The 18,182-nt window shown below is 43.9% G+C and overlaps 2 protein-coding genes across 5 annotated transcripts in view; both read left to right on the top strand.

The window, feature by feature from the left end:
• Nucleotides 1-424, top strand: part of LOC118792075 (membrane-bound O-acyltransferase domain-containing protein 2-like) — a 44,701-nt gene extending 44,277 nt beyond the window's left edge. The window contains exon 13 of the mRNA XM_036549776.1: nucleotides 1-424. This exon is cut by the window's left edge and continues 1,959 nt beyond it. The gene's annotated coding sequence lies outside the window, so the exon portion shown is untranslated.
• Nucleotides 425-11,148: 10,724 nt separating this feature from the next.
• The window catches only part of LOC118791810 (kinase D-interacting substrate of 220 kDa B), a 32,280-nt gene continuing 25,246 nt past the window's right edge, over nucleotides 11,149-18,182 (top strand). For 3 of the 4 annotated variants that reach the window (XM_036549275.1, XM_036549274.1, XM_036549272.1), the window contains exons 1-7: nucleotides 11,149-11,275; nucleotides 15,257-15,411; nucleotides 15,778-15,876; nucleotides 16,359-16,457; nucleotides 16,834-16,932; nucleotides 17,216-17,317; nucleotides 17,960-18,058. In XM_036549275.1, the coding sequence (XP_036405168.1) occupies nucleotides 15,280-15,411; nucleotides 15,778-15,876; nucleotides 16,359-16,457; nucleotides 16,834-16,932; nucleotides 17,216-17,317; nucleotides 17,960-18,058 (630 nt within the window). In that variant the 5' untranslated portion in view covers nucleotides 11,149-11,275; nucleotides 15,257-15,279. Of the gene's footprint in view, nucleotides 11,276-12,731; nucleotides 13,170-15,256; nucleotides 15,412-15,777; nucleotides 15,877-16,358; nucleotides 16,458-16,833; nucleotides 16,933-17,215; nucleotides 17,318-17,959; nucleotides 18,059-18,182 lie in introns of those variants that run through there. The other variant, XM_036549273.1, reaches the window with a different exon arrangement.

The raw sequence follows: 18,182 nt of genomic DNA, 5'->3' as shown, positions 1-18,182 counted from the left end.
CCCATGCACACCTGTGCGCCTCAGCACACACCTTGGACAGAAAGATGCAGTATCTTTGTGATGCGCCTCCAGTATGGTTTCATTACTCAAGACTTTGCCCTTTTCGTCACACTTGGGACATTCCAGGTCTCTAAGCACTCAAAATTACTGTCTCAATATTAAATATAAAAAAAACTGCTCTAGGTAACATTTATTGGCAACAGTATGTCAGAGGCACTTTTGCACAACATAAAGGAAAAAGGTTGAATGAAGTAATTGTATTAATCCTCTGGGATTTCCATCCGAACAGCAGGCATGGAGAGAATGATGTAAACGTGTGTTCGGGTTTAAGGGGCTTGAGAGGGTGCGTGGCTGGTGTCTGAAATGCCGATGTGTGTCTGTGTAATACCTGGACAGTGACATAAATCAACAGGTAACTGTAAACGTCCCCACTGTATACAGTGCTAAACAATTGAGAGTGCTGGAGTTCACAGTGTGGCTCTGTATGGATCTTGTGGGATATAATGTAAATTTGTGCATTACCATGAAAAAGTGTTCAATTATTTGTTGAAATGCATAATAAATGGTGTTTTTAAGACATATTTGAATAACTTTTTTTCTGAGGGGATTTGTAGCATATGTAAGTGTATATTGTGCACCGTACAGGGAGTGTTGACTTCAGCCATCGTGCATTACCATCTGTACTCTGGTCCGGGTGTGAACACAGGCGAGACGTATATGCCAATGCAGCTGAACTGAGATGAAATGATTAATGTGATCACAGTTTGGATCTTGAATCTGAATGTATGCAATCTTGGTTCATGAAGTGGTACTTTCATAGAGTATTTACAGTAATACAGGCAATAAGACTGTTACCCCGTAGAAACATATTTAAAATGCTGCATTCACTGTGAAAGCTGCTTATTGTATCTACCTTTGGAGTGGCTGGGCCAACAGTATGCTGTAAAACAAACATCCAAACAAGCTCATACAGAAAAATGAATTTGAACTTCTGAATATGACCTGTTTGTTGTACTTAGAGGCAGCAGATAAAGCTGCTGGATTTCCCAGCTGATAGCCTGACCCGCGGGGTAAAGGTGCGTTGGCAGGCAGCCCGCACCTGCTGCAGACTCTGGGAGCGCCGCTCGGAAGGAGCGCACGGTCCTTCATACCGCTGCGCCGGCGCGTTCGTACTTTGCTCCTCGGTCACTGCTGCTCTTTGGTCGAGCGCTTAAGTAAGATTTTTACCAACGCCTTGGCCTCGTTCTGCACTCCTCACTTCACAGAAAGCTACAGGGGAATACAAGTGAACTATGATTAATAAGGAGCTGGGTGTGCTGATGCCCACTTTCTAGCATATGTTCAGTTCTATTTATTAAATCCCCTGCAACAAAACCAGCCCGCACCAAGCCGAGGTACACCTAACGCCTGCGCAAATTGTCAGTTTCCCTCCTAATTCTTTTTTTTCCACTGTTCAAACTATGGACTGAACTAACTACAAGACATATGCTGTCTATCCTACAGGCCTGGCTCTAGCCAGTGGCCAAATGGCAAGCGTGTGACTGTAATTTTGTGTATTGACTGCTGTGTTGTGTTTGATGTGAAAGTGGTATCGATGGGTTTAGTGTCCTGTCAGAACACCTCTCTCCCACAGTTCTTTATTTCGGGTGACGGAGTACAGCTCTCCCTGCTTTGTTGGGAACGTGAGGGAGCTTACCCTGTGACATGATGGCTTATTATTGGAGGCCAGCTTTTGGACTGCAGCAGCACACTGCTGAGAGTGTTACTATGGGAGCGCTGAGGAGCGGGCAGTGGCTGGTTTAAAGCTGCCACAGGGAATCCTTCAGTGTGTGTGTGAGAGGGAGAGGGAGAGAGAGACGCAAGCTTCGGAGTATGGACAAGGGAGGAAGAGAGGTGTAGAGTGCAAGAGAAAGAGAGAAGATGAGGGAGAATGTGAGTGTGACACGGAGTGTGTGAGATGAGGGAAATATAGGGAGAAGGAGAGACTGGGAGGCGGCATGGAGGGAGAGCGGTGGCGGCTGGTGAGCTGGAAACGGGGGGAGGCTGAAACATTACCTTTAAATCTATCATTACTTTCAACCTGTTCCCCTTTATTGTTAATCAAGGAAGATAAAACAAATAATTCACAGAATAATTGACACCAGTTGCGTAAATGGGGTAAATTATTATCCTCGCGAAACCGCAGATTGTCTGTAGTTTGTGTGCTTGCGAAAGCTACAACATGAGATTGTTTAACAAGGATGGCATTTATCGATTTAAATTACATTAAATGCTCATGGCACATCACAGCTTTTGTGGGGTCTGTGTTCTAAACGTTATTGTTCATTGCACTCAACCTAACCTAGAAGTTTATTCTCAGTAATTTAAATCGATCTGACTAAATTTAGCTCCGTTTTGTAATTTGAATTTTGTAACACAAGAAAGCTATAATGTGAAATATTTAAGAGAAAGCTTTGGGATTACTTGCCACTTAATTGTTCAAATTGCCATCCTTGTTAATTAAACAACCTCATGCTGTAGCTTTCGCAATAGCGTACAAACTACAGACAATCTGCGCTGTTTCGCGAGCATAATCATTTACTCTATTTACACAACTGGCCTCAATTATTCTGTGTTTTATTGTTAATCAAGGAGGATAAAGGAGAACAGGTTGAAAGTAATGATAGATTAAAAGGTAATGTTTCAGCCTCCCATATTTCCAGCTCACCAGCCACCACTGGGGGAGAGAGGGATTGGGACAGAGAGAGAAAGAGAGCTCCATCTGAGTGCTGGCCCACAGAGGAGCCTGTAAATGAGTAATCAGTTTTCACCATGCACATCAATGGAGGTCATTTCCATTAAGGCAATAATTGACTGCCTTGCTTGCTCAAGGCCCCGAAGTTAGAATTTCTGTCTAACCTTCAGTCATCATATTAAAGCAGTTAACATTGTAGCTGTTTATATCACAGAGAGGCTCATGGATAGGTTTTGCTCAGAGTGTCTAATGTCATGATATGCAGGAGTGCATTGCCTTCAGTTATGGAAAAAGCTGAAGCAATCTGCCGAGGTCTAGACGTTCCCCTGGAGCGAATCTGATTTGCCTTGTGCTGCTGCTGCTGCTGCTGTTGTATCAGCTCTGAGAGCACTGGTCTTAACCAATCCATTGACTTATCGATCCAATTAGGCTTATCTCTCGCCCCTAACTGAGTGCCTTAATCCATGTTGGAGGCCTGATGAGGAACAAGTACGGCTCTTACCCTGGACTCACATCAGCTCCACACGCCAACCAGACTGCCAGATCGATGCTTTTATACCCAGCAGCCGTGGTGCTCATGGGCCAGGTAATGGCTGTTTGTGGTGGAGCACAGCGTTTTAGTGTTTTACTTTTGCAATCTCTGTCTCTCATATATTAGTCTGTCTTTCTATCTATGTGCCTGCTTACCTTTTATACCTGTGTATGGTATACTGTATCTTATTGCATCCATAAGTACACATATATTTCTACAAGCTAGGCTACATAAACATTTACGTAACACTGAGTAGTTGTGGCACGAGATGTTCCGTACGCTGTACGCTGTGTGTCATGGCCTGATGGGCATTTGTTGGCATATGTTGTGAGTGTGTGTGTGAGTGTGCCACCCCTCACCCATGTCTGACCTCTGCTGTCATAAGTGCTAACATCATTTAGTAGCACACTCTCTGGTGTGGAGCCGGATGGCTTACGGCATGGCCAGACAGGGCTTTTTTCCAGCCTGTGATGCTGATGCTGGCGCTGTTGCCGTGGGCGACAACAAATATTAATGATGATAGTGGTGATAGTCATCATAATGATGCTGATGCTGGTGTTGTTGCCCTGTCTTGTCTGTTATGCTGTCATTGTCTCTTCTCAATTATGTTCTGTATTTATAATTATTGGTGTGTCATATTTGTTCCCCTATAAAGAGACCTTGGGTGTGAGAAAGCCACTATACAATTATTATTATTATTATTATTATTATTATTATTATTATATAGTAGTAGTAATAGTAGTGTGTGTGTGTGTGTGTGTGTCTCTCACCTGCTACCACCATCTCACATGCCGTCCACAACCAACTTAGGGGTAAACTTCTTCACTGAATTAAGAACCTGATTAAAGGCCTCTTTGCTGGATGCGTGTCTGATAGATGGGGAGAGTTGTCAGCCCATGATTTTTTTGAAGTGGAGCAACAATTCTGGGCAGCTGCTTCCTTGGCTAGACTGTAGTGTTTCTATACCACACTGTGCTAGGGTCCCACCTTTAAGGTGCAACATTTGGAGTTGCAAATAGATCTCCTGCCACAGACACTGACACAGACACTTTGTCTTTTTGGGGCTACGGCGGGTTATTGTGAGGAGAATTTCTGTTTTCTGACCATGTTTGTGCCGCCTCTCTGTTCATACTGGTTTTGCTCAGTGTGGGCTGATTTGAGGTCAGTCTGAAATGTTGACCTTGGTGTTGAGGCATCTGCGGATCACTAACTGTGTCAGATTCATACAGTGTTTGTGATGGGTGGAAAATGAACTTGTTTGTGTGCAATGTGCTTTGTCATGCATGGACAAGGTCACTTCATTTGTGCTGGATTCGTGCTGAAGTGCTTGTTTGCATTTGTCATTGAGTGTGTACATGTTGACTCACATACATACATACAATGTCCATGTGCTTGACACTTCTTTCCCTTCTTTTGAGCCACCCCCTGCACATAGGGTATTCTGCAGTCACCTCTGTGAGCACTTCTGCTGATGCTATACCCTCAATACAAGCACCTCTCTAACGGTTTTCTGATAAGCTCTAGGGCGTTGGTTACTGCGGTGAGATAAAACACTGGACCTATTATGTGTGCCAGATAGGACAGACTGATTTATTGGAAGACATTTACCTGCAGGTAAATGAGGGTCAACCTGTGACCACAGGCTGAAACAGCTCCACCCCTGTAGCCTTTACTTCAGTGTGTGTTTTCTTATAAGAGGAAGTGACAGTGGACATGAACTGTATCAAAATTTGAATATTGTAGTTGTGTATCTGATAATTTCTCATAGTGTCTATGTCATTTGCATTTTGAGACATGCTCAGTTCTTTGTGTAAACTGTTAACGAGTTATATCAGTGTTTCATTGTTATACATGTGTACACTGGTATATAGTTTTCAGTAAAACAAAGTGTAATAATGGCCTCAAAGATGATGTCTCCAGCATGCATCTGGTTGATAAAATTCATGGTATTCTTTACAGAGACAATTTCTACATTTCTACAATGGTTTCTTATATGCTAGACTTCTGCCTTTGCATCATGCTATCATGTGTGTGTGTATGAAAGAGTGAGAGAGTACCTAACTGGGACGGACCTGCTCAGGGATGAAACAAGCAAAATAATCTAGACATTTGTCTGCTGGCTATCTACATCAAGTCCCACAACTGTACTGAGTATCTGAAAAACTCTCCACACCAAACCATCTCCAGTTCATACATTCATGTCAGATGACAGATGGCTGTTGGTATGAACTCGATCCACACAGAGGAGTTCACGCTGAGTTGGAAAAAAATACATTTACCTGCATATTTACACATCCGACAGACACTCTTACCTAGCTTATAGGGAAATATACAGGACTGCAGACAGCATGCAGGAGACATTTTAATGTTTTGATATTTTGAAGGTGCTATGTGTAGCTTCGAGTTGTCCTGAACACACTGTTATGTTTGCAATTGCACTCTTCCATTGACTTGCATTGTATTTAATGCAACAGTGCATGTGGTACACTGTATTAGAAGATAGCCAGTCCGGTGTTAAGTGGTTTGCATATTAGCTTTAGTGGATGTCTGGGCAACACAGAGTATAGGCATTTTTGACATTACATGGTTGATTCTTCCCATTCTATTGTTATTTCTAGGTCGTTCTGAACTTTTTACACTAAAAAAAATACATGGCACCATTTAGCTAAGTTCCATTAGGGTTGGTCTGAGAATCTGAATGAGGTTGACAACGAAGCAGGAAGCTAAAAGTGTCAGTGTGTGAAGCTGCGCTACAGTAATACAAATGCCACACAAGAAGAAATGCACGCAGTAAGTGCTATGCGATAATCGCATGTTGCAGAGCTGCATGTAACACACACTGTAAAATGCTGCAGTAGAGTGGTACAGCAACTGCAAACGGGGGGGAAACTACATTTGCTTTAGTTAGTTTGCATTGTTCATTTTCATTTAGTTTTCATTTTTTTGACAGTTAATGAAATTATTTTTTCAGTCATAATTTTAGTCTCAGTTTTATTGAACTATAATAACCCTTGTAAGGTGTTGAAATGTGAGGGCGGTGATTGGCTGATGTATGATAAGTCAGGTTCTTAAATCTCCCGGTACCCAAAGCTGTGTATCCACCCCGTCGCCTGGACCAAAGGTAGGTGAGACTCCTCTAACATCATTTGGTTCTTCAAGCACCTCAGGGTGCAGACAGCAGAGTAAGACTGGACATACTAGGATCCAGCTAGTGATTCATGACTGAGTATATTAAGAAGAAGACAGAGCACAGTTTAGAATAAAATAAAATAAGGTAGAATAAGACAGAGCATAATGGAATGCTGTTATATAGTAAAACTGAGCATATTAGCGTCAGCAGAGTAAGACTGAGAATGTTGTTAGTAGTAGTAATATAATGCTGTCAGTCCTGACTGAGAGTGAAGTGTAATGCAGGTAGAACTGAAGCAGTGAACTAAGAAACTCTGCTTTCATGGGAACAAAGTATGTTCATTGACAGGACGTTCTTGGGAAAGAGACATTAGATTCCAGTGACACTATTTCCTGATTAAGCCACATGTTGGCATTGTACTGACTGAAGCAATGCTTCCACGCTGTTGGTATGGTGCCAGGCTGTTGACTGACATGGTGTTAAGCTGATGAATTTGCAATGGTAGGAACTGTTGACCTTTATTGAATATAATGATGTTTATGCAACTTTTGAAATAAAGACTATCATGAATGAGTGTTTATTAATATCGGTACTATCTTTCAGTTCACATTACTTGTTACCATGAGGAATTTCCTGTCCGCAGCTTGTCTTTTCCTTCTGGCGGGAAGTATCCTGGGGGTAGATGAACTAGAGGTGGGACATTTTTGAAATACAATAAACCCATATTTTCTTTCAGACATATAGCAAATTCTCCATCTGCTTAAACATTTCATTTTCATCCAACTCTTCATATGTGGAATAGTCTTCTCTTAATGAGAATAGTCCTTTATTACTAAAAAGAAAGAAATACACAGTGCGATTTTATCATAGATTCTGTGCCCACTGATGGGTGACACAGTCTAAAATATCTCTGTTAAAAGTGAACAGAATATAATCTTGTATCTTCTCTTTTTCTTACTTTTTCCACAGTTCAAGTTTGGTGACATAATTAGATTTGATAGAGCAGAACACTATGGATTGGCTCTTGGAGAACGAAATGAACAAGGAGAGCTTTTTTTCCACAAAACTGAAAGTTAGTTCAGTTGATTTTACTTACAGTGATCAGGGGCATGTTTCCTGACAACAATTAATGAATGACAACTGATTCTTATCTTTTAACTTACATGAACTTGAAGGCTAACAGACAATTGATTAATCTTAAAAGTAGGGTAAGGGATGCTAAGTGATTTAAAAACACGTAACACTTTTTGTAACATTCAGTGGAGATCTACAGTTTTATGCATTGATGCCAAGTTAATGACAACGTCCTAAGCTTACAATGTGTTTGGGAAACGTGGCCCTGAATAATCAGTCAGATTTTTCATTGTGCCATATTAGCCACATATATTCTCAATGATGGTTGATGTAATGCTTGGTATACTGTGTATCTGACTGTGTCTCTCTGTCAGTGCTGTAAATTGTGATTGTTTTCACATCTTCTGATGTTCCCAACAGCGACATGTGAAATTAAACATTTCAACGTCAACACAAAATCACAACGCCGTGTAGATAATTACCAAGATCATGGGCATGAGCTGACAACACAAGAAATCAATAATATACGAAACAGACTCAATGAATGCAAGCAATATAACGACAATCAGGCTAACACACCATGTTGTGGAAAATTCAACCATATCTTCAACAACTGTGAACACACAGTTACCTATATCCGCTATGGAATGCCTGGAAGAGTGTCCTGTGTGGTAGGCCTGAAGTTCTTCTTAATTTATTTTTAATGTCGAGGTTGAAAGCAATGCTAGACAGATGTTAGAAAGAGGCACTTAACCCAATCTACAGTGAAACACTTGTGAAAATGAACTTCTAAATGAATTGCAATATATCCTGGGACACACAATAGTGTGAAGTCCTCATCTAAATATAAGTTTGACCACACCTTACATGCACTATATACACTATAAATGGTCATTTAATGGATAGGCCTCTAAATGTGCAATGACTATACAAAAACAATATTTTGAACAGAATGAGATTGTGTGAGTGAAGCACAGTACTGGAGGGTGGAATCTTGTCATATCTTTCTCTGTTGGTTGTTGGTCACTCCCACAATGCTGTCACATGACTATTTCATGACTCAGGGTTTCAGAACCAATATACCGCCATAACTCTCTTTTTCTTTCTGTCTGTCTGTCTGTCTGTCTGTATGTCTATTGGCCTGTGCACAGGCCTGGTGGAAGTCTGGAAACGCTAACAACATATACTATTACACTGGGAAACCGCGTGCTCCCCGTCCTGAGAAATGTAGAAACTGGAAGGAGTAGTGGAGTGGACCTGCTTAACATTTACAAACCTGTTATGGTTTACAGAATATTTTATGTTCTGAGATATTTCTTGAAATAAAGCATGATAGCATCTGAGTGGTTACTGTTCTTCTTCCAGCATCTGCTTGTGGTGTTTGTGGTTTTGTGTGTGCACTGCCAGAGTGGCTAACTGAGAGATTCAGGAGCATTCCCAGTGGCCCAATAACGTTTTGGACTATGGCTGAATAGCCTACTGTGAGCTTAAAGATAATTTTTTGAAGAAGTTTCTTGCAACTTTCAGCGGTCTGGGATGTGTGGTGGCAGCCCCCCACTCATTGTTTCCCAAATATAAACACACACAAGCACTCACTATCTGTTTGCAAAGGAGACCTCGCCAGCCAAGAGAATAACAAGCTGTATCCATAGACAGTATCAGTGTTGAAGTCGTGGTGTTAAATGTAGCAACAAAGCCTGGAAGAGCTTAGAAATAGTTGAGAGGACTCATATGAGGAGTGAGGTGGATACTTTGTTTCTATGCTATCTCCAAAACCAACCAGGCTATAAAGCTATACAGCCTGTCTGACTCCTTGTCATGGTCAGTTTCGTTTCTCCATGCATAATAACTATGACAGAAGTAGTCTCCGGTTGGCTCATGGACCAAAGATACATGTCTGGAGGGTAGCCATGAGCTTGATACTGAGGTTTTCTCCCAATGTCAGAGACCCTCCTCCAGTGAAGCACAATTAGCTCGGCCTGAGTTTAGTTTCCGAATTACCAGGGGATTCAACAGCCCATATGCTGGAGTTCACAGTGTGGCTCTGTATGGATCTTGTGGGATATAATGTAAATTTGTGCATTACCATGAAAAAAATGTTCAATTATTTGTTGAAATGCATAATAAATGGTGTTTTTAAGACATATCTGAATAACTTTTTTTCTGAGGGGATTTGTAGCATATGTAAGTGTATATTGTGCACCATACAGGGAGTGTTGACTTCAGCCATCGTGCATTACCATCTGTACTCTGGTCCGGGTGTGAACACAGGCTAGACGTATATGGGATGCCAATGCAGCTGAACTGAGATGAAATGATTAATATGATCACAGTTTGGATCTTGAATCTGAATGTATGCAATCTTGGTTCATGAAGTGGTACTTTCATAGAGTATTTACAGTAATACAGGCAATAAGACTGTTACCCCGTAGAAACATTTAAAATGCTGCGTTCACTATGAAAGCTGCTTATTGTATCTACCTTTGGTGTGGCTGGGCCAACAGTATGCTGTAAAACAAACATCCAAACAAGCTCATACAGAAACATGGATTTGAACTTCTGAATATGACCTGTTTGTTGTACTTAGAGGCAGCAGATAAAGCTGCTGGATTTCCCAGCTGATAGCCTGACCCGCGGGGTAAAGGTGCGTTGGCAGGCAGCCCGCACCTGCTGCAGACTCTGGGAGCGCCGCTCGGAAGGAGCGCACGGTCCTTCGTACCGCTGCGCCGGCGCGTTCGTACTTTGCTCCTCGTTCACTGCTGCTCTTTGGTCGAGCGCTTAAGTAAGATTTTTACCAACGCCTTGGCCTCGTTCTGCACTCCTCACTTCACAGAAAGCTACAGGGGAATACAAGTGAACTATGATTAATAAGGAGCTGGGTGTGCTGATGCCCACTTTTTAGCATATGTTCAGTTCTATTTATTAAATCTCCTACGAAAAAACCAGCCCGCACCAAGCCGAGGTACACCTAACGCCTGTGCAAATTGTCAGCTCTCCACAATAAACACACATTTTAAGTGCACATTTTAACACGGTGCATCACTGGCACATACTCTTCTTACATGCCCAGGGTGTCCAACTGACCTCGACAAAGACGAGCTCAATTCATTTTCACTGGACAAACTAATTTGGCATGCATTCGTTAGTCTTACATCTGGGCAACTAACGAAAAGCTTTCAGGGGTGTATACACTGAACTCCCAGGCGTCCAGTTCAGGATTAATTCATTTATTCCTTCATTTTTATCCCACAGCGCACCTTACTACACGTCACTTGCCATGTTATTGGCAGCTGGTGTAAAAAAGCAGACTGAGGTTACATTACATACATTTATTAAAACTCTCAGATTGTATGAAATTCACTCTCGCGCTTTTACTCCCGTGCAACACCATGCGGTTCTGCTAGTATAGCTGTTAACCCAGAAAGTAAAAGTAATCTAATTATTATTCTAATAATCATTAGAGTAATCATTTGCACTTCATGGAAATGCTGCCAGGAATTTCGCATTCACTGTGAGAGCAGGCTCTTCAGCCGTCTGAAATGGTCAGTTGTAAAATAACGTTCCTCCTCAAAGAATGCACAGCACACCAGCCCAACAACTGCGTGTGCGCCAGTCCAGCGCTGCGCTGCGCGATGCGCACAGCCGGCGTTGCGTCACTCCTCAGTAGGCGGAGAGCCAGTGTTGTCTCCCCCGGCCATTGTCATCCCCGAGCTCGGTAAAATGGCTGTCGTGTGTTAGCAAACGGACATAAACAAAGACGGAAACGAAAGCCATCGCTTTGCTGTCTTTTTTCTCTTTCTAAAAGGTAACGTATGATCAAACGAACTTTTATCACAGGCAGAGATGCTAAGCGTGACCGATGTCGTTTGATTGCGCGTTTCTCAAATTCTCATTTTGCCGGTATCGGGCTTTGATGATTAGGGTCGGTCATCACATTAGCTAGTTAGCTGTTTTGCCGGCTACTTAACATTATATAAACGGAAAAGTGATTTAGCGAGATAACCATTCTCTTGACAGCCCGATAGGTGCTTTTGTGTAGTTGATTGCGACATCTCTAGCTAGCTAGCGCTGTGCTATTATCCAAAGCAAACGATGTTTACTGTAACGATAGCTAACGTAAGATATGCAATCAAAGCCGAGGAGGATAAGAAGTCGACAGGCCAACGTCAGATAACTAGCCAGCTTCCATTGGTTAACTAAACAGTCAACATTGCTTATCGCTGTGTGTAGATAAATGTGGTTCATCTCGCTTCTGATTGTCATTAACTAGCTTCCTGGCTAGCAGGCACCTCGCTAGCTCATTATAGATGATCATTGCATGTTCGTTCCTTGAATTGAAATTGGTTACATTTAGTTAACAAGTTAGCCTGTTGCTCACATATGCGACTGCAACAAGCGGATGTGGTATCCCACTGTGTCAGTTTGCTTGTTAGTAACGTTTGTTAGGACAGTTTTTGGATGTTTGGTGTGATAGCAATGTGTATGATATTAACACCTATTTATTACGATCTCATTGTGAATTTTGTTTACCTGCCAGAGACATTAGAACCATGCTTCACCTACCCAGGTAGATAACGGTACCCTGGAGTCATAGCAATACTTCATGCATATTCATTCATGACTTGATATTTGGCACAAGGCCAGTTAGGTATATGTATCACATGCAAGATCAGCTTCATTTTACAGTACAAATTAACAAACCCCGATTATTTTTAAATTATTATTTTTAAATTTAATCGCAAAAAAATAATGAAAACCTACTAGCTATGCAAACACGCTGATGCCACACTTACAGGGGAAATATGACACCAAAAATGTGTCTGTATCCTGTGTACAGTAGATAAAGAGTTACATCATGGGTCTTTTTAGTCTGGGTTGGTACAGCAATCTTTAAAACATTTAGGGTTCAGATATCAAAGTCTTTGATTGCCCAGTCTTCCATACCTACAGGGGTCACACCTGTTCACTGTAAGGTTTACTTTCCTCTTACCAACAGTTTGTACGGGCATTACACGATTTGTATAGTCATGTTTGCCGGTATTTTGTAATGAAGGGCAGTTTAGATATAGGGTTTAAACTGTAGGCTATAGCCCATCTGATTCCGTGCACATACAATAATCAGCGAAAGGTATTTGGGGGCTGCGGCCATCACTGTAGCTATGTGGCTGTCACCTCACCCACGGAGACGTTAGCACCAGTCACCATTTCACGAAGACATGAGTGGCAGACATGGAATGGCGGTTTCATATGTATAACCAACATTAGCTAACGAGGGTCCGTTTAAAATGCTTTGGCCAATGCTTGTTTTTGTGATGTTATGATTTTTTTGCTGCGGATGGTTGTGGAGGTAGGAGAAGGCTACCCAGGGGCTAATACCACTAGTCTGACAAGCACAAAGGATATTGACTTCAGTATATATTTCCGATAAACACGGAATCATACATAGGCTAATTGTTTGAGAACAACTACGTACCGCTAATGATACCATTTTTTTAATAACATCTGGCAGCCTGTGAAGAGATACCTCGCAGTGCGAGAGGGTGCGAGCGCGCCTCCCGGCGGGGGTGGGGTGTCTCCTTATGCATAATTCATAGCGCTCGGGGGTGTCCGGGAGAGGCGAGCGCTGACATTCAGAGCAGGTGATCGCACCCATATAGAAGCTTCTGTAGCACACATTATCCACGGGATCGCCTCTGAGGGTAAGCAACACAATTCTAACCCTTTTTAAAGGATGGTTTTGTATTTTTCTGAGACCAAGCTGTGTTTTTTTAATGTCTCATTGTCGTTTTACCGTCATATATAGCCTTCGTCTTTTGTTATTTTCTGCGACGCGTTGTCCTCGAATGAGCGGCCGTCCTCGGTTTTTCCTGGAGGAATAGCGCTTATGTTTTATTCAATAACTTTACAATCTCTTTGTCATCGATCGTCTCCTCGGTGCAGATTTATAGGTCTTGCATCTGAGAAGGGCGTGTCTGGGGGGGGGGGGGGGGGGGGGGGGGGAGGAATCCTCCCTCATGTAAACAGAAGCTAATGCCCGAATGATTTAGGTACTGTGTGATAGTCAGTTATCATTCCTAGACATAGACTGGCACAGTGATATTGCACGGTATCACACACATCAGCGTCTTTTTGTTCCGTGTTTAGACTACATAACAGTCCTTCGTGTTTTCCCCATAAAGCGCGTGATCCAGGGTGTGTTTGAACGTGGGTGTGTGCGCTGGGGTTCAGATCACGGTATTTCACTGTATTTTGGGGTCCTCGTCGGGTCCTGTGCTTATTGCAGCGGAGACGTGTTTACATGTGCGAGTTCGTGTTTCCAGAAACGTCGTTCTCTGCGTTTTGGCGAGACGTTTACGCCTGAGACAAAGATGACATGTTGCAATATTCGATTTACTACCCCATCGTTTGCTCTGAGATTATATAATAATAATAACAATAATAATAATACACGTTTACATCAATGATAGGTTAAGTGGACAGTACGTGAATTGTCTTCACAGGATATTGGAGGTGATATTACACGTATGTAATCTCTATTAAAGGGAGGGCAATATGCAGGGCTTTTTGCACCAGATTTTGGCAGCTGGTGGGTGGGGTTGATTTTGCATTCCCAGCTTTAAATTTGACCCCATATCCCTGTGTTTTTCAGTAACTGGGGCTGCAGACACTTCAGCATGAATTGTGTGTTTTCAGGAATGTTTTGTAAAGACAATGTCTTTTGTCAAAGAATTTGTTAGAATATTTGCGTAGTGAGAAGCGGCCCTTCCCCCACAAGCAGAATTCCCATGTGTTTGTGCTGTGCTGGTTCACAGTCTTACATCCTTCCTTCAGAGTCATTTCTAATGCAGTTAAATTTGCATAATCCATCATTGCATATTCAGCAAGCCATTCGTGCACCTTTTTGAAACTAAGCTGAGGTACCTGTGTTCCAAAGCTTCCGTCCAGCAGCCTGAACGCTAATCCAATATCCCCGCTAATGCCCGAAACCTGACGTTGGTATGGCTTTAAGGTGGATGTTCTGAACTGGTATTCCGAATAAGTGATGGGAATTAATCACCAACTCACTCCAAAGGGAATGCATTTCAGCTTGTAGCCAATAGAGTATTCAGCAGGCCTGCTTTGTGTTTTTTTTTGGTCCAAGTCTTCTTAAATTGTTTTTGCTTATCAGTTACACAGTTTCATCTTGTTGAGATTTCAGAAGTCTGGAATGTGTTTTTGAAGCTGTCTGAGCTCTGGCTGACAGGAAAGCGTGATTGAAGTGCAGTGTTTGATGAGACAGCCGCAGGATCTGGCCTGGCAGCAGCCAGACTGCTGGCATTTTGCAGAAGATAAACAGGAGCAGGTCTGCATGCAGAGGCTTCAGCTGTCAGCCACACTGAGGCCCCTTCATCCTGGTGAGCTCCATTTGCACCGGCTCAGACACCGGATGCATTGAAGTTTAGCTGTTATCAGTGTAGCATTTCACACAGATCTGCTGCCTGTAGCCCCCCACAGCCTCCTGTATCTCACTTTCCCATATGTTGCTCATGTACTGCCGAACGGTGGCCACCGGGTGTTGGCATCAGGTCTAATTTCATTGGGTGGTCTGCCTTGGGAGGATCATTTGGGAATAGACCCTCTAGTGCTGCACATGGAAAGTGTAAGCACAGCAATGTTTTTCTGCTGGTTTTAGTATAAATGCTGGAACCCCAGAAAAGCCAGTGTTAGGCTTTGTGTGTGTTTATGTGTGTGTGTTAGTATCCGTTTGTCTGTCCCTAACGCGCGGCCGTCTGCTCCCTCTCCTCAGGACAGTGGTGTTAGGACGCAGCCATGGACACCACCACCTCCATAAAGATGACCACTCTGGCCATCCAGAACCTCTTCAGCTATGTGGAGGAGGAGAATCTGGCCGCCGTCAAGACACACCTGGACAAGTTCAAAGAGGTGGACGGCAGGAGCGATGTGAGTCACGGTCATACTGTACTCAGGCCGTATAAAAACTGGCACTTAGAAAATGTTAATGTTGAGGAAAAATGTGTGAAAGGTCAGTGTCTGTCTGAACGCGCGCACTCTGTGTCATTGTAGTGACTGTGATAGGGCTGTATGCAGTAATGAGTGCGTGAGACCCTGAAGGTGCAGTGTTTTGGCTCGCCCGCGTTTCGTGTCCTGCTGTATGACCCCCCCCCTCCCCCTCTCCCCCTCTCCCCCTCTCCCCCTCTCCCCCTCTCTCCCTCTCCCCCTCTCCCCCTCTCCCCCTCTCCCTCTTCCTCTCTCTCTCTCTCCCCCTCTCCCTCTCCCCCCTCTCCCCCTCTCCCCCTCTCCCCTCAGAACGGACAGACTCCCCTGATGCTGGCTGCAGAGCAGGGAAGCCTGGAGATCGTGCAGGAGCTGATCAGGAGAGGTGCAAACGTCAATCTGGACGATGTGGTGAGCGTTCTCTCTGAAAACCGCTCCTGAGTCATGCAGATGGGGCACGCATGCTCAACGGGTGCACAGAATAAGCCCAGGGAGATGAGCACATTTAGAAACCCTCAGACAGGCTACTTAAAAAGAATTAAGGTAAATTCAACATAAGTCCCTGAAGTACTCAAATTGCTGATCTCCTCACTTTGAATGTCTTCATAGGGCTCTAATAAGCACCCAGAGCAGAATGAGGTGCCAAGGTTGGCAGGATATACTGTCTGTATCTGCTCCACACACACACGCGCATGCACATACACACACACACACACACACACACATCTCACACTAACACTGCCACCTGTATCAGCAAGCCAGTGATAATGGTTGTCAGGCAGATTCTACTGCTGATTTGTTCTTGCGTACCACTTGGAGTTTCTATGGTAACAGGGTTCTTTGCATGTCACTCTCCATGACGACTGTGTGTGCTGTGGTCTGTGTGTGTGCAGGACTGCTGGACAGCTCTGATCTCGGCCTCGAAGGAGGGCCACGTGGAGGTGGTGAAGGAGCTGCTGGAGAACAGCGCCTACATCGAGCACAGGGACATGGTGAGCCGCCGGATGCCGCTGCTATATCGGACCCCGCGTGCTGAAAGCAGCGGCAGGCAGGATGCGTGTGAATTTGGTGGATATTTTGGGCTGGAACAGCCGACTAAAATTAACATGTAGCTGCTTTGACTATATTTGGCTTTTTAGGAATTTGAAATGTGCGTCATACTGAACACTGTGTTCATTCTGTGTGTGTGTGTGTCCATGTATGTGCACATGGTGACGTGTATATGTGCCTCTGAATGTGTGTGTGTGTGTGTGTGTATGTGTGTGTGGTATATGTGCATGCATGTGTGTGTGTGTATGGTGTATGTGCATGTGTGTGTATGCGTGTGTGTGTGTCTGTCCGTCTGTGTGTCTGTTTGTCTGTCTGCAGGGGGGGTGGACAGCGCTCATGTGGGCAGCGTATAAGGGCAGGGTGGAGACGGCCTCGGTCCTGCTGGAGAAAGGAGCCAATCCCAACACCACTGGGCAGGTGAGCAGTGGGGGGGGGAGGGGGGAGGGGTGTTTGAAACACACAGAACTTATAGAGGGGAAAAACCAAGTGATACCAAAGGAAAAGCACTGTATCAGAGTGAGTCTAACATCACATGCAGATTCTTTTAGTAAGATCTTCATAATGGTTGAGTAGAACAGTCAGCAGAGTGTATCCACTGACAGGAAGACTGTAAATATGACCACATGAGGGGAACACTAGTTGAATCTGTGAATTCTGTGCGAGTGTGTGAACGCTCCCGTCTCTCTCTCCCCTCCCTCAGCAATACAGCGTGTACCCCATCATTTGGGCCGCTGGCAGAGGCCATGCTGAGATCGTCCGGCTCCTGCTGCAGCATGGGGCCAAAGTCAACTGCTCTGACAAGGTGAGGCCCCTCCCCCTGACGGGACTAATGTACAGCATGTATACACACACACACACACACACACACACACACACACAATGCACAGCATGTACACACAGGACTAATGTACAGCATGCACACACACACACACACACACACACATGTACACACATGTACACACATACACACACACACACACACACACACACACAATGCACAGCATGTACACACAGGACTAATGTACAGCATGCACACACACACACACATGTACACACACACACACACATGTACACACATACACACACACACACACACACACACACACCCACACACACACACAATGCACAGCATGTACACACACACACACACACAATGCACAGCATGTACACACAGGACTAATGCACAGCATGTACACACAATAGCTACACAGAGCATGTACACAGTACTTCCACATGGCTCTATACTCAGCAATTACACACTGTGCTTGCATAGCACTTACATAGAGGAATTATACATAGTGCTGTAATATAACAACTGCACACTACTTACACAGTACTTACTAAGCATTTTAAACAGGCAGCAACCTGATGCTCAAGTGCACAGCAGCAGTGTCCCGGTCCAATGAAGATTTAAGCTGACGACCATGTGACTTTTCTCTCTTAGTATGGCACCACCCCGCTGATCTGGGCAGCCAGGAAGGGCCACTATGACTGTGTGATGCACCTGCTGGAGAACGGCGCAGACGTTGACCAGGAGGGGGCGGTATGTGCACTGACCTGAATGTGCTTTCACTGTGCCTTTACTGTCCTGTAAGCAAAGAGCAGAGCTGTAATGACCTGTCAGTTCGGTGAGGAGTGAGTTAGAGTTGGGCAGCTGTCACGGCCAG

This window comes from Megalops cyprinoides, chromosome 17 (genome assembly GCF_013368585.1).
Source record: "Megalops cyprinoides isolate fMegCyp1 chromosome 17, fMegCyp1.pri, whole genome shotgun sequence".
Classification (NCBI taxonomy): Eukaryota; Metazoa; Chordata; class Actinopteri; order Elopiformes; family Megalopidae; genus Megalops; species Megalops cyprinoides.
The sequence above is the reverse complement of the archived record's forward strand: the minus strand, read 5'-3'. Positions and strand labels throughout refer to the sequence as shown.